This window comes from Cnephaeus nilssonii (assembly GCF_951640355.1).
Source record: "Cnephaeus nilssonii genome assembly, chromosome: 3".
Classification (NCBI taxonomy): Eukaryota; Metazoa; Chordata; class Mammalia; order Chiroptera; family Vespertilionidae; genus Cnephaeus; species Cnephaeus nilssonii.
Genome location: NC_137074.1, coordinates 41,869,166 through 41,884,880, shown reverse-complemented (window position 1 = coordinate 41,884,880; position 15,715 = coordinate 41,869,166). Strand labels below are relative to the sequence as shown.

Here is a 15,715-nt window from a genome sequence, read left to right as displayed (position 1 = left end):
TGAGTCCTTCATGTTTGGGAGCAGTCTTAGATCTACTAGTATTGGAGGATACCATCAGCCTAGGGGGTGGGGGTTTCCTAGGAATCTTTGTTTTCCCCTGGGGTTTCCTTCACTCCAGTTGCAGCTCAGCAATAGGCACCCCCACCTGGGAAAGCATATCCTTCATCCTCGTGCAGCATAAGCCAGCCTTCCCAGGAGTGTAGAAAGCCAAAGTAAAGAATCTCTCGTTCTGTACGCGTTGATATGATTGGCCAAGGAAGAGTGGCTCTCTTTTCCTCCCTGGCTGCTTGAAGATCAACCTTCATCATGAATGACACAATAACTATCCGGACCAAGAAGTTCATGACCAACAGACTACTTCAGCAGGAGCAAATGGTCATTGATGTCCTTCACCCTGGGAAGGCAACAGTACCCAAGACAGAAATTCGGGAAAAACCAGCCAAAATGTATAAGACCATACGAGATGTCATCTTTGTGTTTGGATTCAGAACCCACTTTGGTGGTGGCAAGACCACTGGCTTTGGCATGATTTATGATTCCTTGGATTACGCAAAGAAAAATGAACCCAAACGTACACTTGCAAGACATGGCCTATATGAGAAGAAGAAGACCTCAAGAAAAGAGAGAAAGGAATGCAAGAACAGAATGAAGAAAGTCAGGGGACTGTAACGGCCAGTGTTGGTGCTGCAAAAAGTGAGCTGGAGATTGAACAACAGAAGGAGTAAAGATTCTTCAGTGACTTTATCTGTGGTGACTGTGCAGATTTTTCATGAGAGGATTAATAAGCTAAACTTTTATGTGAAAAAAAAAAAAAAATCTCTCTAGAAACTATGTGGTACCATCAGCGCCCTCTGGCTTCACACCTGGTCACCTCCTTAGTGATTTCACTCCCAGTCTGGCTTCTCCTAAATTAGCCTCTACTGTGCAGCCTGTGTGATTTGTTTGAAATGCAGATGGGACTGTATCCTTCTTGTGTTTGAAATCTTTCCATGGTTTCCATTGTCTTTAGAGTTATGTTAAGAACACCTGGGCTGAAAATTTGTATTTCCAACCGATTTCTGGGTGATGCTGTGGCTCCATGTCCTGGACCACACTCAGAAAACCACTGGCCCACAGGATGAAATCTAGCTCCTCTGCATGACTAAAAGGCTCTTTGTGACTTAACTCCCACCGCTCTTTCAATCATTTTTGCCTTGGATTTTATATTCTAAAGGAATTGTTCTTTAAAAAAGAAAAAAGGGATTGTTCTTATCTTTAAAATGTATAAGGATTAGTTTACACATCTGACCCTCACCCCTTTGGCCCTAAATCAGAATCTTCACCCCATATCAGAATTGCAGGCAGTAGTGATCAAGAATTTACATTTTTAACTAGATCCACAGCTGATTCGAATGCTCATGGGCCTTGGACTAACATGGAAAAACACTGCGTATTACATAGCACCCCAATACTCAATATGTGATTTTACTCCTACATGTTCCCTCAACCTAAAATATATCTTCTACCATTGATCACTTGTTCCACTAATAAATTCTTAAAGATTCAGCTCAACTCAAGCTTCTAGTCATCTGTGAATACCTCTCTCTCTCTCTCTCTCTCTCTCTCTCTCTCTCTCTCTCTCACACACACACACACACACACACACACACACACACACTGCTGAAATCTGTTGTGATCCTTCTATTGGAAACATCTCTTTACATGTGCACCTCCCCTCTTGCTCTGTAACTTCACTGAGAGCAGAAAGCATATTTTGTTCCACCCCCACCCTCCCTCAGTGTGTGGCATACAGTGGTGTGCAGTCAATAAATGTCAAATACCTGGTTGTCAGTTCACCATGGATGCGGAAAGACACAGCCACCTTGGACAGATGTAAGAAAGGTAGTTGGGAACCTCAGGGGAGTCCTGAGGCCATATCAGAGAAGTCACTTGTTGTTCCCACGGTGTGGCTGAGGTGTGGGCCTCCATCCTGGGTGCGGGTAGGTGGAGGTGGGGGCTGGCAGAAGCACAGGAGTCTGAAGCAGGTAGGATCCAGAGGGCAGGAGCCAGGGCTCAGCATTTTCTTTCTGTCTGCTCCCTCTAAGTTTCCAGTAAAAAGCAGGCTCAGAATAGCTTAACCAGAGCTACCATTTATTGAGCTTGTGCCATGTGCTCTATACTATGTTAGGGGCATTTTATTTATAGTACTCATAGCCTCACAACTGCTTTGAGAGGTCAGCACTATTACTCCCATTTTGCAGATTAGGAAACAGGTACAAAGAGGTCAAGTAATCTTGCTCAATGTCCACGCATGTGGGAATTGGTAGAATCCAGATTCAAACCCAGGTCAATCTGATTCCATTGCTCTTTCCTTGCTCTTTTCATTACTCTATAGCTGGGAAGTCTGATGGACTGAATCAGTAGACCCTCAGGTTTCCCAATGAAATCCCCAGGCCTAGACAATACCTGAACCCAAAGTTAAACAGTGGGGACAGGAGCTATACTTTTGCAAGTCACAGACAGGAACAACTTTCTCTTTAGCTTATTCTAAGGTGGTAGTGGGGCCAGGGGGAGGGATCACAATGCATGGCCTTCTGGTGGCTCCATTCATCTGAGACCCTGGGGAATCAGGTTGTAAAGTGGCAAGGGCAGAATTAGTTGGTGAATGGGGGAAGTGAGAGTCATTGTTTTGCAGCCCAAATGGATGGCAATCACATGCAGATACTGTTGGCCAGGGCTCAGGAGTTAGGAGCCCAGGAGGCAGCCAAAACGTCCTGCAGGATGGGGTAATAGTTGAGGTCAGACTGGCTATGGTGCCTGAAGCAGGAGAGACGGAGGGTCATGAAACTCTTGAAAGGCACCTGGGAAAAGAGTCCCATAGACAAGCACTCATCTGTGGCTGCCATGTTGACAGTCCCAACCTCTGATCCCAGATTCTCTTTAAGTATGGCAACCCATTATTTGTCATTTTACTTTTCTCCACTTCATTTTTCTCATCTAAAAAAATGAGAGGATTGAACTATAAAGTCTGTAATTCTTTATGTCTATTACCTCCCACCTAGAAGTCAATTTTGCTCTTTAGGTGACAGCCTGCATGATAAATAGATGTTCTTTAGTGTGTCACATTTGGCTTTCTAGTTTCTGTACACTTACCAGTGATTTATAAGAAATATTTTATTGCTGCCCAGCCAGCGTAGCCCAGTGGTTGAGCATCGACCTATGAACCAGGAGGTCACAGTTCAATTCCCGGTCAGGGCACATGCTTGGGTTTCGGGCTCAATCCCTAGTGTGGGGCATGCAGGAGGCAGCCAATCAGTGATTCTCTCTCATCGTTGATATTTCTATCTCTCTCTCCCTCTCCCTTCTTCTTTGAAATTAATAAAAAAATATTTTATTGTTGGTAGTATTACAGATACCTCCCATTCCCCCCCCCCTTTCCCCCTCCTCCCAGTCCATACCTGCCCCCAGGTCTGTGGGCTATGCATATAAGTATATAAGTTTTGTGGTTTATCTCTTCTCATCCCCTCAACCTCACATCAAGGTATGTCAGTCTGTTCCATGCCTCCATGCGTCATGCCCTAATGTCTTATTTTGTTGGACAATTGATTTTGTTCACTAGATTCCACAAATAAGTGAGGTCATGTGATATTTGTCTTTCTCAGTTTGGCTTATTTCACTTAATATAATATTTTCCAGGTCCATCCATGCTGTCCCAAAGGGTAAGAGAACCCTCTTTTTTTTTTACAGCTGCATAGTATTCCATAGTGTAAATGTTCCACAGCTTTTTTATACATTCATCTACTGATGGGCACCTGGTCTGTTTCCAATATTAGCTATCATAAATAATGCTGCTATGAACATAGGGGTGCATATATTCTTTCTGATTGGTGTTTTGGAGTTTTTAGGATATACTCCCAGAAGTGGGATCACTGGGTCAAATGGGAGTTCCATTTTTAATTTTTTGAGGAAACTCCATACTGTTTTCCATAGTGGCTGCACCAGTCTGCATTCCCACCAGCAATGAACTAGTGTTCCCTTTTCTCCACATCCTTGCCAGCATGTGTTGTTTGTTGATTTTTAAAATGATAGCCATTCTGACAGGTGTGAGGTGGTATCTCATTGTGGTTTTAATTTGCATTTCTTCAATGATTAGAGACTTTGAGCATGTTTTCATATGTCTCTTGACCAATTGTATGTCCTCTTTGGAGAAATGTCTATTCAGGTCTTTTGCCAATGATTTTTGTTGTTGTTGTTTTGTTAATCCTCACCCAAGGATATTTTTTTAAAATATGTTTTTATTGATTTTAGAGAGGAAGGGAGAGGGAGAAGGCGAGAGAGAGAAACATCAATTAGAGAGGAAGGGAGAGGGAGAGGGAGAGGAAGAGAGAGAAAAACATCAATGATGAGAGAAAATCATTGATTGGCTGCCTCTTACTCGCCTCCTACTGGGGATGGAGCCCACAACTCGGGCATATGCCCTAACGGAATAGAACCGTGACCTCCGGGTTCATAGGTTAAAACTCAACCACTGAGGCACACCAGCCCGCCCCTTCACTGCAGAAATATTAATGTTGGATTATAGGATGCTGTACCATATCCTACTTGGGTGTTTGGGATATACAGCACATGCACAGTTGTTACCTTTTTAAAATCTGAAAGTATTTGAACTCCAAAACATTTGGCTCTAAGGGTTTGTGGATCTGTAGTACTCATTTCATAGGGTAACTGTAAGGATTAAATGCCACATATTAATAACTTAATAAATGTTGGTGACTAGTATTACTATACTGCGTCCTTTCTAAAGGCCCACTTTGTAGAAAGCTATGAGTTGAGGAAGTGCCAAAATAATCACAGGTAGACTAATTTATGTAGGTGAATGTCAAGACTCCTGATTTGAGCCTAGATTGTATGCACTGGGCCTTGGTCATGCCTGGAGGACTGGTGATGGTCAGGGGAATACTTGACAAGGTTCTGGAAACTGAGGAGCCAAACACCTTCTTGGAAAAACAATGCAGAGAGGGGAAAAGGGGGAATTAAGGGATACAAGTTTAAGGGAAGACCAGGAGCTTGAGTGAAAGGAGCGATTTGGAATACAGCAGAGTATTTCTGCCTCCATACTCCAATTCCCATGGACTTCTGCCTGCAGGAGGGGACTGCAAGGCAAGAGCAAGTAACAGCTGTTCCTGGCAACTCAGCATCCAGCTGGGAATATCTGCACTACAGGATTCAGCCCTCTAGTGGCTTGGGCTGGGGAGGGCAGAGGCTCCTGCAGAGAACACTGGGGTAGGACCATAGGCCCACACCACCACAACAGCACTTCTAGTGGACGTAGGCATCCTTGCCACTTCTGGTCATCTACGGTGACTGGAGGGAGCCCAAGGCGTTTGAGGAAGAATAGTGAAGAGGAGGAGCCAGGAAAACACTGTTTAGTGAACAATATTATGACTCTCTTTTTACTCCTAGCTGGTTGTGACCTGGGAAATTTAGGCTTCAGATAGAGAATAGAATAAACGAAAGAAAGGACAAGAAATGGTTGTAGAAAGAAAAGATCATGTTTGAGTTGTAATTAAGTTGCTCTCAAATCTGTCCTTTTCTGAACCTGGGGTGTCCATCAAATCATGCCACAGCTCTCATGTACAGCGACACAGTGGGGTCTCTACTTTCCCAGGCAGCTAGTGGGAGAGATGGCCAATACACAAAAACTCTCAAAATCATAAGGCAAGTGCTAGGTAGGGAAATTTTCCAGCTCATTTGCGTAACTCCCAAATAAAGCAGATGCCATTTTCAAATGTGCTTTTCTTGGCCTAATGTTCTTTTTTTTTTTTTTTTTTTTTCAGCATGATTAAGGGCAGATCAACTCATTGCAGCACAGTTAACGTTAATTTGGGATTATGTTAGCACTCTAAGTGCTTAATGATGAATGACTCATATGTCAGGTTGTGACAAAAGGCTTCTCACTTCAAGCAAGAGATGCCTGGTTCTAGCACATTATTAATTTCTGAAGTTTAAATCCAGGATAAATGGATTTAGGAGGTTAATTCCTCTTCTATTATAATTCATTGTAATAAATTTGGTCTCTTCTCTCCCTTCTTCTACTTCCATATGTTGTCTGATATAGGAGAGAAAGAGAGAGAGAGAGAGAGAGAGAGAGAGAGAGAGAGAGAGAGAAGAAAAACACTATTTTTGTAATGAGAAGTTTCTTCAAGAAGACTCTTAATCCCAAGATTTTTTTTATACTATAATATAATTCAGGGAAGAACCAGTGCTTTCTGCAAAGAGGTTTATTGGGGTGATTCAATCAACGAAGTATTCCTGAGGAGTCAGGTAGGCAAGACTTATGGGAAGGCTGAGGGGGGTTGATGGCGTGCAGGAGAAAGGACCCAACTCTGGGAGGGTATAGGAAACCACCCAGGTCTGGCCTGACTGCACAGAAGGACTAGATTAAAAATAAGGTGAGGCTGGGATTTGGATGGGCCTGAGAGCCTCGCTGGTGTCCAGAAGCAAGAGAAGCTCCAGGCTGGAGCTTGCAGATGGGCATCTGCCTAGGTGCTCCAGAGGACCATGACCGTGATGATGGAGGTGACCATGAAGAGCAGGTAGAGGCGGAACAGCAGGGCGTCCATCATGTAGCTAAACTGCACCCACAGGCTGACCAAGTGCTGCTTTTGAGCCTCATCTTCCTGTCGGGTCCTTGTTGACTCACGGAGCCCATTTAACTCTGCCTCTCGGGGACCTGGCACCTTCCCCACCAACTCCATGGGCTCCTTCAGACCTAAGGAGAGACAGAGACCCAGACATGGGCTGCAAAGGTCATTTGAGGATGGAGAGGAACAGGGAAGGAGGCAAGAGCAGAGAAGTAGAGGTGTTGCAAGAGGAAGTGAGGGCAGTGCTGACTTCATTACCAGGCAGTTGGATGGGAGTGAGACGCAGGCCCTTGTTTCCCTTCTGGGGTGCAGTGAGACAGCGTTCCCTTGGGCTGGTGCAGTGCAGAAGCAGAGAATAGAGCCACCGGGGCATGGGTGGGGGCTGGGTGGTGACCAGGTGCAGTAGGTAGGTGATGAAAACGGTCTCCAGCAGGCTGAGCACCATTAGGGAGAGACACAGGGCAAAGTAGACACCTGGAGGGAAGGCAAGCCTATGTGAGGGCCAGTGGCAAGTCCCAGGACTTCTTGTTTCCTATATTCTTAAAGTACCCTTTTTAAAGATTCCTTTTCACGCTGAACTGGTTCCACTAGTCTCTCTCCCCACCTCGTTCCCCCAACCTTGCTTTTATTCTCCTGAAAGAGGAAGGGGCCATACTGATGAGGGGGGTGCCAGTGTCCGGGAGTAAGTCATTCATCATGAGCAGGAAGACATTGTAGCCCAGCAGAAGGGTCATCTTGAATGGGGCACGGTTCTCGCTTTCTGCAGGCAGGAAGAAGCTGAGGGCATCAATGACCATCAGAAAGCTACTGGGCACCAGAAGGTTTATGATATAGAGGAAGGGCCTGCGCCTGATGGCCACCTGGTGGGGAGGAGAGAGGGGGCAAGTGAAGAGTAGGTTGGGAGGCTGCTGAGCAAGTTAAGAGCAAGAGTTGAGATTTGGCCTGGTCGGTGTGGCTCAGTGGTTGAGCGTGAACCCATCAATCAGGAGGTCACAGTTCAATTCCCAGTCAGGGCACATGCCTGGGTTGCAGGCTCGATCCCCAGTACAGGAGACAGCTGATCAATGATTCTCTCTCATCATTGAGGTTTCTATCTCTCTCTCTCTCTCCCTTCCTCTCTCTTTGAAAATGAATAAAAACATGTGTGTTTTTTGTTTTTTTAAAAAAAGAGTTGAGATTTGTCCCAGAGCAAACTGTCTAGTAAGGAAAAGTCACATTCACTGTCCTGTCTCTTCAACAAAGTCATCTTAATCACCACAGTCTGCCTTCCGAGGGTTTGATTTTTCCATGCTGCTTACTACTGAAACATATCTCATTCCTTCTTGGCTCAAAGTGTCAACTTTTTCCACTTACATTTTTATCCCTACCAATGTGCTCTTAGCAAGATTGAGGGACCAGATTCTTAGATTATCATGTGCATTTTATCCTTGTATTTCTGCTTGCTCTCCTCATCAAGGTCTAATATCTAGTGAATTTGCTAGAAGAATTTAAGACCAATGGGAGGGAAAGCAAGACAGTGGCAGATATTTTGGGGTCACTAGGATTTGGAATCATAATATCCCCAAGACAGTGTTTCATAACTTTCCCACCATCTCTTTTTATTTTTTTAAAAAAAATTATTGAATTTATTGGTGTGACATTGGTTAATATAATTATATAGGTTTCAGGTGTACAATTCTACAATACATCATCTGTGTATGGTATTGGTTGTTCGCCACCCCAAGTCAAGTCTCCTTTCATCACCATTTATCCCCCCCCTTTACTCTCTTTTACCTCCCCTCCCCACTTTCCCTCTGGTAATCACCAAACTGTTGCCTGTGTCTTCTACCATCTCTTTAAAAAGGTGAACATAAAAATTCCAGCCCTCCAAAAAGTTCTGATGTCCCTAGGGTTGGGACGCTCACTCTCACTGTAATCACTGCCATAGAGCTTTGTTTCTTTGTCAGGGAGGATTTATTCCATCAATATTTACTGAGTGCTAGACACTGTGCTAGGTACTGGAGATTTATCAGTGAAAAAAGTGATAAAAATCTCTGCCCTTATATAGCTTATTTTCTAGTGGGAGAGCTTATGCTCTAGTGAGGGACATAAGCTATGCATCTTAGGAGAAGATCACAACCAGGGCCCCTGAGCTCACATAGAAAGTGATTTGGTCGTACTGGCTGTTGTCCACAGTCATCTTCGTCGTACTCTGGTGGATATCCAGAAGTATCCACTCCCCCTTGTTCTGAATGAGGTTCTGTGATATGTTAGAAATCTCTTGCACTTCCTTCTCCATGCCCAGGACCATGTTCTCCACTGCAAAGAGATCCAGACAACTCAGCCTCCCCAAATGCTCCCCACCTCCTTGCCCAGACTGTTGGATTTCTTGCCACTTAGCTTCCACATCACTTTCAGTGAGATTCCCTCACTGTTCCCAGATTTCTGTTCTCTCCTCTTCCAAAACCCTTTCTCTGCCTCTCAACAGACTACTGTATACGAGCCTCACTCACCCGTGTACAAGAAAGAGGTGAAGCTGAGTGTGCAGTTTTGTTCATCGAAGGGGAAATAGAAAATGTCCAGGTTACAGATGCTGGTCACCTTCATTGGCTTATCATATCTGATTTGCCCTTCACTGGTGACATAAGCCATGAGCCCTCTAGGTGTTTGATCCACATCCATGCTGTACATGAGAAAGATGAGGAGGTGGGGGCTGCGATTCCCCATTAGACTTGGCCTTCTTTCTCTGTCAGGTCCCCTCATTCCTGTGCTCCAGCCCCACCTGTCTGGTTTCCCCCTTCTACCTATCTCCATGTTCTGGGGATTTTGTAAGTTCCTCAGTTCAGATTCTGCTCCTTTCTAAATTGAGGCTTTGTGTGGCCCCTATGGACTACATTATGCTCCTCTCTGGAGATATGGTTTCCTTCTTGCCTTTTTCATCCCTTGTACTCACAACTCATTGATGAAGATATCTGGAAGCCACAGGTTCTCAGTTGCTATGCTGAGTTTACTGATGCCCCCACATTCCTCTGGGTTCCACCTGATGAATGGATTGTACCAGATCTAAAGGAAACCACGACATGTGCAAAAGGGTTGGGAACTAGTTTTAGTCCTGCTCTATCTCCTGCACTTTACATTCCTTTTTTCACTTTCCCACCCCCTCTCTGGTGACAGCTGCCACAATGTCACTAACAGCCTTACTTACTTCCACTTCTTTCTCAAAGCTTTCAAGGGAGACCTTGAGCTTGGCTTTGGATTCCGTTGGGTGGAGCCATTTAAATATTGGCTTCCATGACCTTGGTTTATTCTACCTTCTCCCTGTGCCCCATCTCTTCCCTCCTAAACTGGCAGAATAGTCAGGAAGCTTTGTGTTTTCATTGTTGGTCTCGCTCTGTTTGAACTTTCTAATTCATGGGTATTCTCAGCTTTATACATTGTAATCTGCAAAGTTGGACTGAGGAGTAGAAAAAGGAAGGTACTATAGTAAAGAGGAAACTAAGAATATCGTACCACATTTAGCCACAGGAATGATGTCATCAGTTGAAGCTGTGCATCCTGGAAAGACAATTTTCATCCAGGATCGTTAAATATATGAAGTCAGGTCCAATGCCAACACTTACCTCTTACTCATTTCCAAGGCTGTTTTGTGTGGCAATCATGATTTTTAATCATAAGCCACTGAGAAATGTAGGTCAAATAATCCAGGGCACATGGGAAACATAAGAGAAAAAAAGCAGTATGAGGCCATTGGGATTATGTTTCTTGTGGAGTATTCCAAAAAGGGACAGACTTTACCTGCAGTGATATTGTAGCATTCCCTCTCATGTTCCTCTACCCATAGAATGAGCTCTTAATTTTACAAAATCCAATCAGGAGACCCACAGCTTACCACTAGATTATTGCAGTGTTGGGTCAGGACTTACCACTTCCAGGATGGCAGACAGGGTGAAGGAGATGTTGACATGAGTGGGGATGCTGTAGTTGATGACTGGACGAAAGGCCTTTCTGTCAAACACTGCTTGGAAGGCAGCAGGATCCACCCCATGCTGGTCAAACCCTGAGCAATTGATGGTGAAAATGTCGGCTCTTCCTGTAGAGAGCAGAGACTCTGTGAGAGAGGGTCTCCATGGCCAGGGCTGGGGCCTGGGGAGTGTTTCTGCACAGTGAGAAAATAGCAGGCATGGGAGAAGCATATGAGCTCCTCCTTCCTGAGCAGGGAACATGGGCTGAGCTGGTAGGCAAATGGTGGAAGTTGATGAGGTGAGCTGAGTCAGGGCTCCATCCTTAATTCCATTGATTCTGTCTCCATGCAAAACTTATCCAAAGGTGCATGCAAACTCAGCCCTGACCACTGCTTTTCAGTGTCCTGTTATGTTCTTAACAATCTCACCACCAACCTTTCCACCTTCAGGCAATGTCCTTCCATTGCTCATCTCTGTCCTTGAGCCATCTGGGTGATATCAGTGACAAATTTCGCAACCACAGTTCTCTTTCTCACTATATTACTAAGGTATAGATGATGATAAATTAATGAAGAGGGGAGTAATCAGATAGGTAGTGTGAGATAAGGCACGTTCAGGGTGGTATGGCCTTACACACTGTTGGCATCAGGTAGGTAGTATGAGATATTCGGGACCTTAAGGAAGGAACCCAATTTTTCAATTTAATGAATATTTAAATGAGTTTCTACTATGTGCTGTGATTGTTCTGTTCTAAAACTCAGTAGTCATCACCACTGAGACTACCTTTTTATTTTTTGTTAATCCTCACCTGAGGATATTTTTTCCATTGATTTTTGGAGAGAAAGAGAGAGGAAGAGAGAGAGAGAGAGAGAGAGAGAGAGAGAGAGAGAGACATTTATTTGAGAGAGACACATTGATTGGTTGCTTACAGCACCGGGGATTGAATCTGCAACCCAGGTATGTGCCCTTGACTGAGGATTGAACCCAAGACCCTTTGGTGTGAGGACCGTCACTCTAATCACTGAGCAACACCGGCCAGGGCACCACTGAGACTATCTTTTTAATATATATATATATTTTTTATTGATTTCAGAGAGGAAGGAAGAGGAAGAAAGAGATAGAAACATCAATGATGAGAGAGAATCATTGATTGGCTGCCTCCTGCACTCCCCACACTGGGGATTGCGCCTGCAACCCAGGGAATGGACCCTGACGGGGAATCAGACCATGACCTCCAGTTTTAAAGGTCAATGCTCAACCACTGAGCCACACTGCCTGGGCTGAGACTACATTAAAGAGAGTTCCTTGATACCAATCTTAAACCCAACCCCTTTCTAGTCATATTTTGTGGAGTAGAAACAGAGAATGATGTGGTAACATCTATATTTATTTGTCTCTGTACTCTTCCTGGTTGTTCATTTTCAATAATGAACAGAAAAAAATACTCTAGACTGGAAAAAATTATACTGGAAAAGTTTTCCTCTTCATGACGTCTTATCCACATTCTTTCCCTTAGCTTCCTTCCTGTTCCAGTTCATTTGTTTCAAGATAGCTAAAAAGGAATTTTCCTCTTAACATTACCTGATATTCAGAAACCATGGGAATGGATTATACGCTTGGAAAGAGAAAGACACAGGGAAGAAGAGGCCAATCAAAGCAGGAGAGTGATGAAGTAACCACAGAGAAGGGTGAGCTAACTGTTAGGATCCTAGAAAGAGGTACAAAGCTGTCAGTGTTATAATTTCCTGTTTTTACCAAAATGAATATCCAATCATTGACTGCCTAGGAATAACAAGAATTAGCCTGGTTTCTCTGTTCCCCAAAAGTTATATGTCTGCTTTGCTCTTGTCCCATCTTACCTTGAAGCAGCAGGTGGAGAATGAGGCAGAGGAGGAATCCCTCCCCATGGAGCCAACCTCTTTCCATCCTCCTCTCCTTAGCTCTTCTCTGGAGACAGTGGTGATGTGGACCTTAAAAGACCAGAGGCCACACCTAGAGCCCTAGCTTTGAATAATAGAGGTGTCGGGTGGCATTAGCCACCCCTCTAACAAGCACCCCTAGTGCGAAAAGAATGTCATGGAGGACTACCCACCCTGTGACCTAATTGGACCTGAATCTAGTCTCCAAAATTAATCTGGAAAATCAGTTTGGAGAGGAGGAAGCAAAAATATTTGGTCCCTGGAGCAGTGCCAATGACTTCCTCATACTGTGGAGTCACTTTGGCATACAAGGCACCCTACAGCAGTAACGCAATGACTGCCATTGTCTTCAAGTGACACATGCACTTATTGTAACCCTCTTGCCATCTTTTTTAAAAAATGGGGTGTCCTTTTTTTTATAACCAACTTTAGACTAAGGTTTTAAACATGACTTCAGTACTGATAGGTCTTAACTTATGATTTTTTTGAGTGTATCAAAAGCAATGTGGACCCAGGTCTACTGGATGGAGGGAGTGATTAGTGGGATAGAGGGGAGGTGGCAGAAGTAATATTGTTTTTAGTAGAAGTTGACTTATGAGGTTATAAAGCTAGGGCTCTAGGTGTGGTCTCTGGTCTTTTAAGGTCAACAGCCTGCAAGTTTATGTTGTTATGGGCAGTGCCAAAGTTTTAAAAAAATTAGTTGCCGCCCCGCCAGCGTGGCTCAGTGGTTGAGTGTCGAGCTGTGAACCAGGAGGTCGAGGTTTAATTCCCAGTCAGGGCACATGCCTGGGTTGCAGGCTTGATCCCCAGTAGGGGGCATGCAGGAGGCAGCTGATCAATAATTCTCATCATTGATGTTTCCATCTCTCTCTCTCTTTCCCTTCCTCTCTGAAATCAATAAAAAAAAATATTTTTAAAAAAGAAATTAGTTATCAACATTTTGGAATTGGGAGACTTCACATAAAAACTGTGTTTCCAGATTCATTTGAAAAATACAATACTGGGCTCACGTTTCTGCTTGATAACAATGTGCCAAAGATAAGAAACGGTTAAGCCCTTTGGTGGAGCAATCAGTTTGTCACCAACTGTTGTCTTATTCCTGACCAGCTCCCCTCATTTATGTTATCTGCTTGGCCTCTATAGGTGTTTGAGTTGGTTTTGACTATTAACCTTTTGCACTCAGATGTCGAGTGTGACTCGACACGGTTAGCATTAGAATAAATGAATCGAGAAAAAAGCAAGCGAGTGCAAAGGGTTAAGATTGATTTTCTTGTGTGATGCTTTAGAACAAAAAATATTTTTTGATTGATTTTATTGAGGAAGAGAGAGATAGAAACATCAATGTTGAGAGAGAATCATTGATTGGCTGCCTCCTGCAAGCCCCACAGTGGGGATCAAACCCACAACCTGGGCATGTGTCCTGACCAGGAATCGAACTGTGACCTCCTAGTTCATAGGTTGATGCTCAATCACTGAGCCACACTGGCCGGGCTTGTGTGATTCTTAAAGGGCCTTGAGAAGTAATTTCAAAATACCATTTCATGCCTAAGTGATCAGAGGTCTCATCAGATTTAGAGTGTGCAAATATTTGGTTCATAGAGGAAACCAGACATGGTATAGTTAAGTGGGCCAAAATAAGCAATGGTTTAACCTGTTTTCTCTAGAATTATTTCTGTTAGGGAAGACTCCAGAGAGGGTAATCAGTGGCTTTGAGAACAAAGGGAGAGCAGTTGAGTCAATAAAGAAGCTTTAGCCGAAACCGGTTTGGCTCAGTGGATAGAGCGTCGGCCTGCGGACTGAAAGGTCCCAGGTTCGATTCCGGTCAAGGGCATGTACCTTGGTTACAGGCACATCCCCAGTAGGGGGTGTGCAGGAGGCAGCTGATCGATGTTTCTCTTTCATCGATGTTTCTAACTCTCTGTCCCTCTCTCTTCCTCTCTGTAAAAAAATCAATAAAATATATATATATATATATATATATATATATATATATATATATATATATATTTTTTTTTTTAAGAAGCTTTAGACTGAGCCGGTAAGGTGCAGTAAGATGGGTCTAAGACCAAATCCTGTTTCTGCTGGAATAATTTCACTTTCTCTCAGCCTCAGATTCCTTATCTCTAAAATTTGGAGGATGGTCCGGCCAGCATGGCTCGGTGGTTGAGCGTTGACCTATGAACCAGGAGGTCACGGTTGCGGCTTCATCCTCAGTGTGGGGCATGAAGGAGGCAGCTGATCGATGATTTTCTCTCATCATTGATGTTTTTATCTCTCTCTCTCCCTCCTCCTTCCTCTCTGAAATCAATAATAATAATAAAAAAGTAATTGTTAAAAATAAATAAATAAATACAAATTTAAAAAAATCGGATGAAACCTATCTTGCAGGAGTTTTATGTGGTTAGAGATAATGTATGTATAGTGCCTTTCCATCCTGAGCAATTAACAAATTGAAGCAGAAATAATGGCAGTAATAGTTACTGTTACCCTGGCTCACCTGAGATTGCTTGGGTCACTTCAGCCGGAATGGAATCTTCTGGACTTAAGCTGTCTGGGTTGACTGAAGCCACCCTGTTCCTATGAGCCCTTTTCACTCAGCCTCACTCAAGTAGGTACTGATAAGGTTCATCCCTCTGCTTTTCACAGCTGGAGTTCCTTTCCCTTTGTTATTTCACATTCAAATAAGTCTGAGAAATACTGAATTAAACAAGGCTGAATAGGGTTTTTTGTGTGTGTGCTTTTGGTTTTTATTTTTTTGATTAATCCTCACCAGAGGATATTTTTTTCCATTGATTTTTAAAATATATATATTTTTATTGATTTCAGAGAGAGAGATAGAAACATCAATGATGAGAGAGAATCATTGATCGGCTGCCTCCTGCACGTCCCCAACTGGGGACCGAGCCCACAACCCAGGCATGATCCCTTGACCAGAATCGAACCCAGGACCCTTTAGTCATGGGCTGATGTTCTATCCACTGAACCAAACTGGCTAGGTCTAGCTAAATAGGTTTTATTTCTCAGAGTATTTATCTAAAATTTGTTCATGTGACTTGAATACCATATACATAATTTTCCACTTAGTTGACTTTGATAATTTCTGCAACTCAGAATATCTTGCTGGACTAGTACTCCATTGATTATTTGTGGGTGGGGGGTGGGGGGGGTGGGAATTGCTTTAGTTAAATAGAATAAATCCAGAAGGAAAAAAAATTACTACAAGTTTGAAAAT

The 15,715-nt window shown here is 43.6% G+C and overlaps 2 protein-coding genes across 2 annotated transcripts; one reads left to right on the top strand and one right to left on the bottom strand.

The window, feature by feature from the left end:
• Positions 1-306: 306 nt before the first annotated feature.
• LOC307095884 (small ribosomal subunit protein eS24-like) lies at positions 307-669 on the top strand (the record flags this gene model as incomplete). Its single annotated transcript, XM_079765472.1, has 1 exon — positions 307-669. One exon carries the CDS (start codon positions 307-309, stop codon positions 667-669), a length of 363 nt encoding a protein of 120 aa, XP_079621598.1.
• A 5,852-nt stretch (positions 670-6,521) lies between these two features.
• On the bottom strand, positions 6,522-12,490 carry LOC307097289 (5-hydroxytryptamine receptor 3C-like; the record flags this gene model as incomplete). Its single annotated transcript, XM_079767271.1, has 8 exons — positions 6,522-6,751; positions 6,882-7,097; positions 7,279-7,483; positions 8,761-8,921; positions 9,116-9,285; positions 9,556-9,665; positions 10,526-10,692; positions 12,424-12,490. 8 exons carry the CDS (start codon positions 12,488-12,490, stop codon positions 6,522-6,524), a joined length of 1,326 nt encoding a protein of 441 aa, XP_079623397.1.
• Between the last annotated feature and the right edge of the window lie 3,225 nt (positions 12,491-15,715).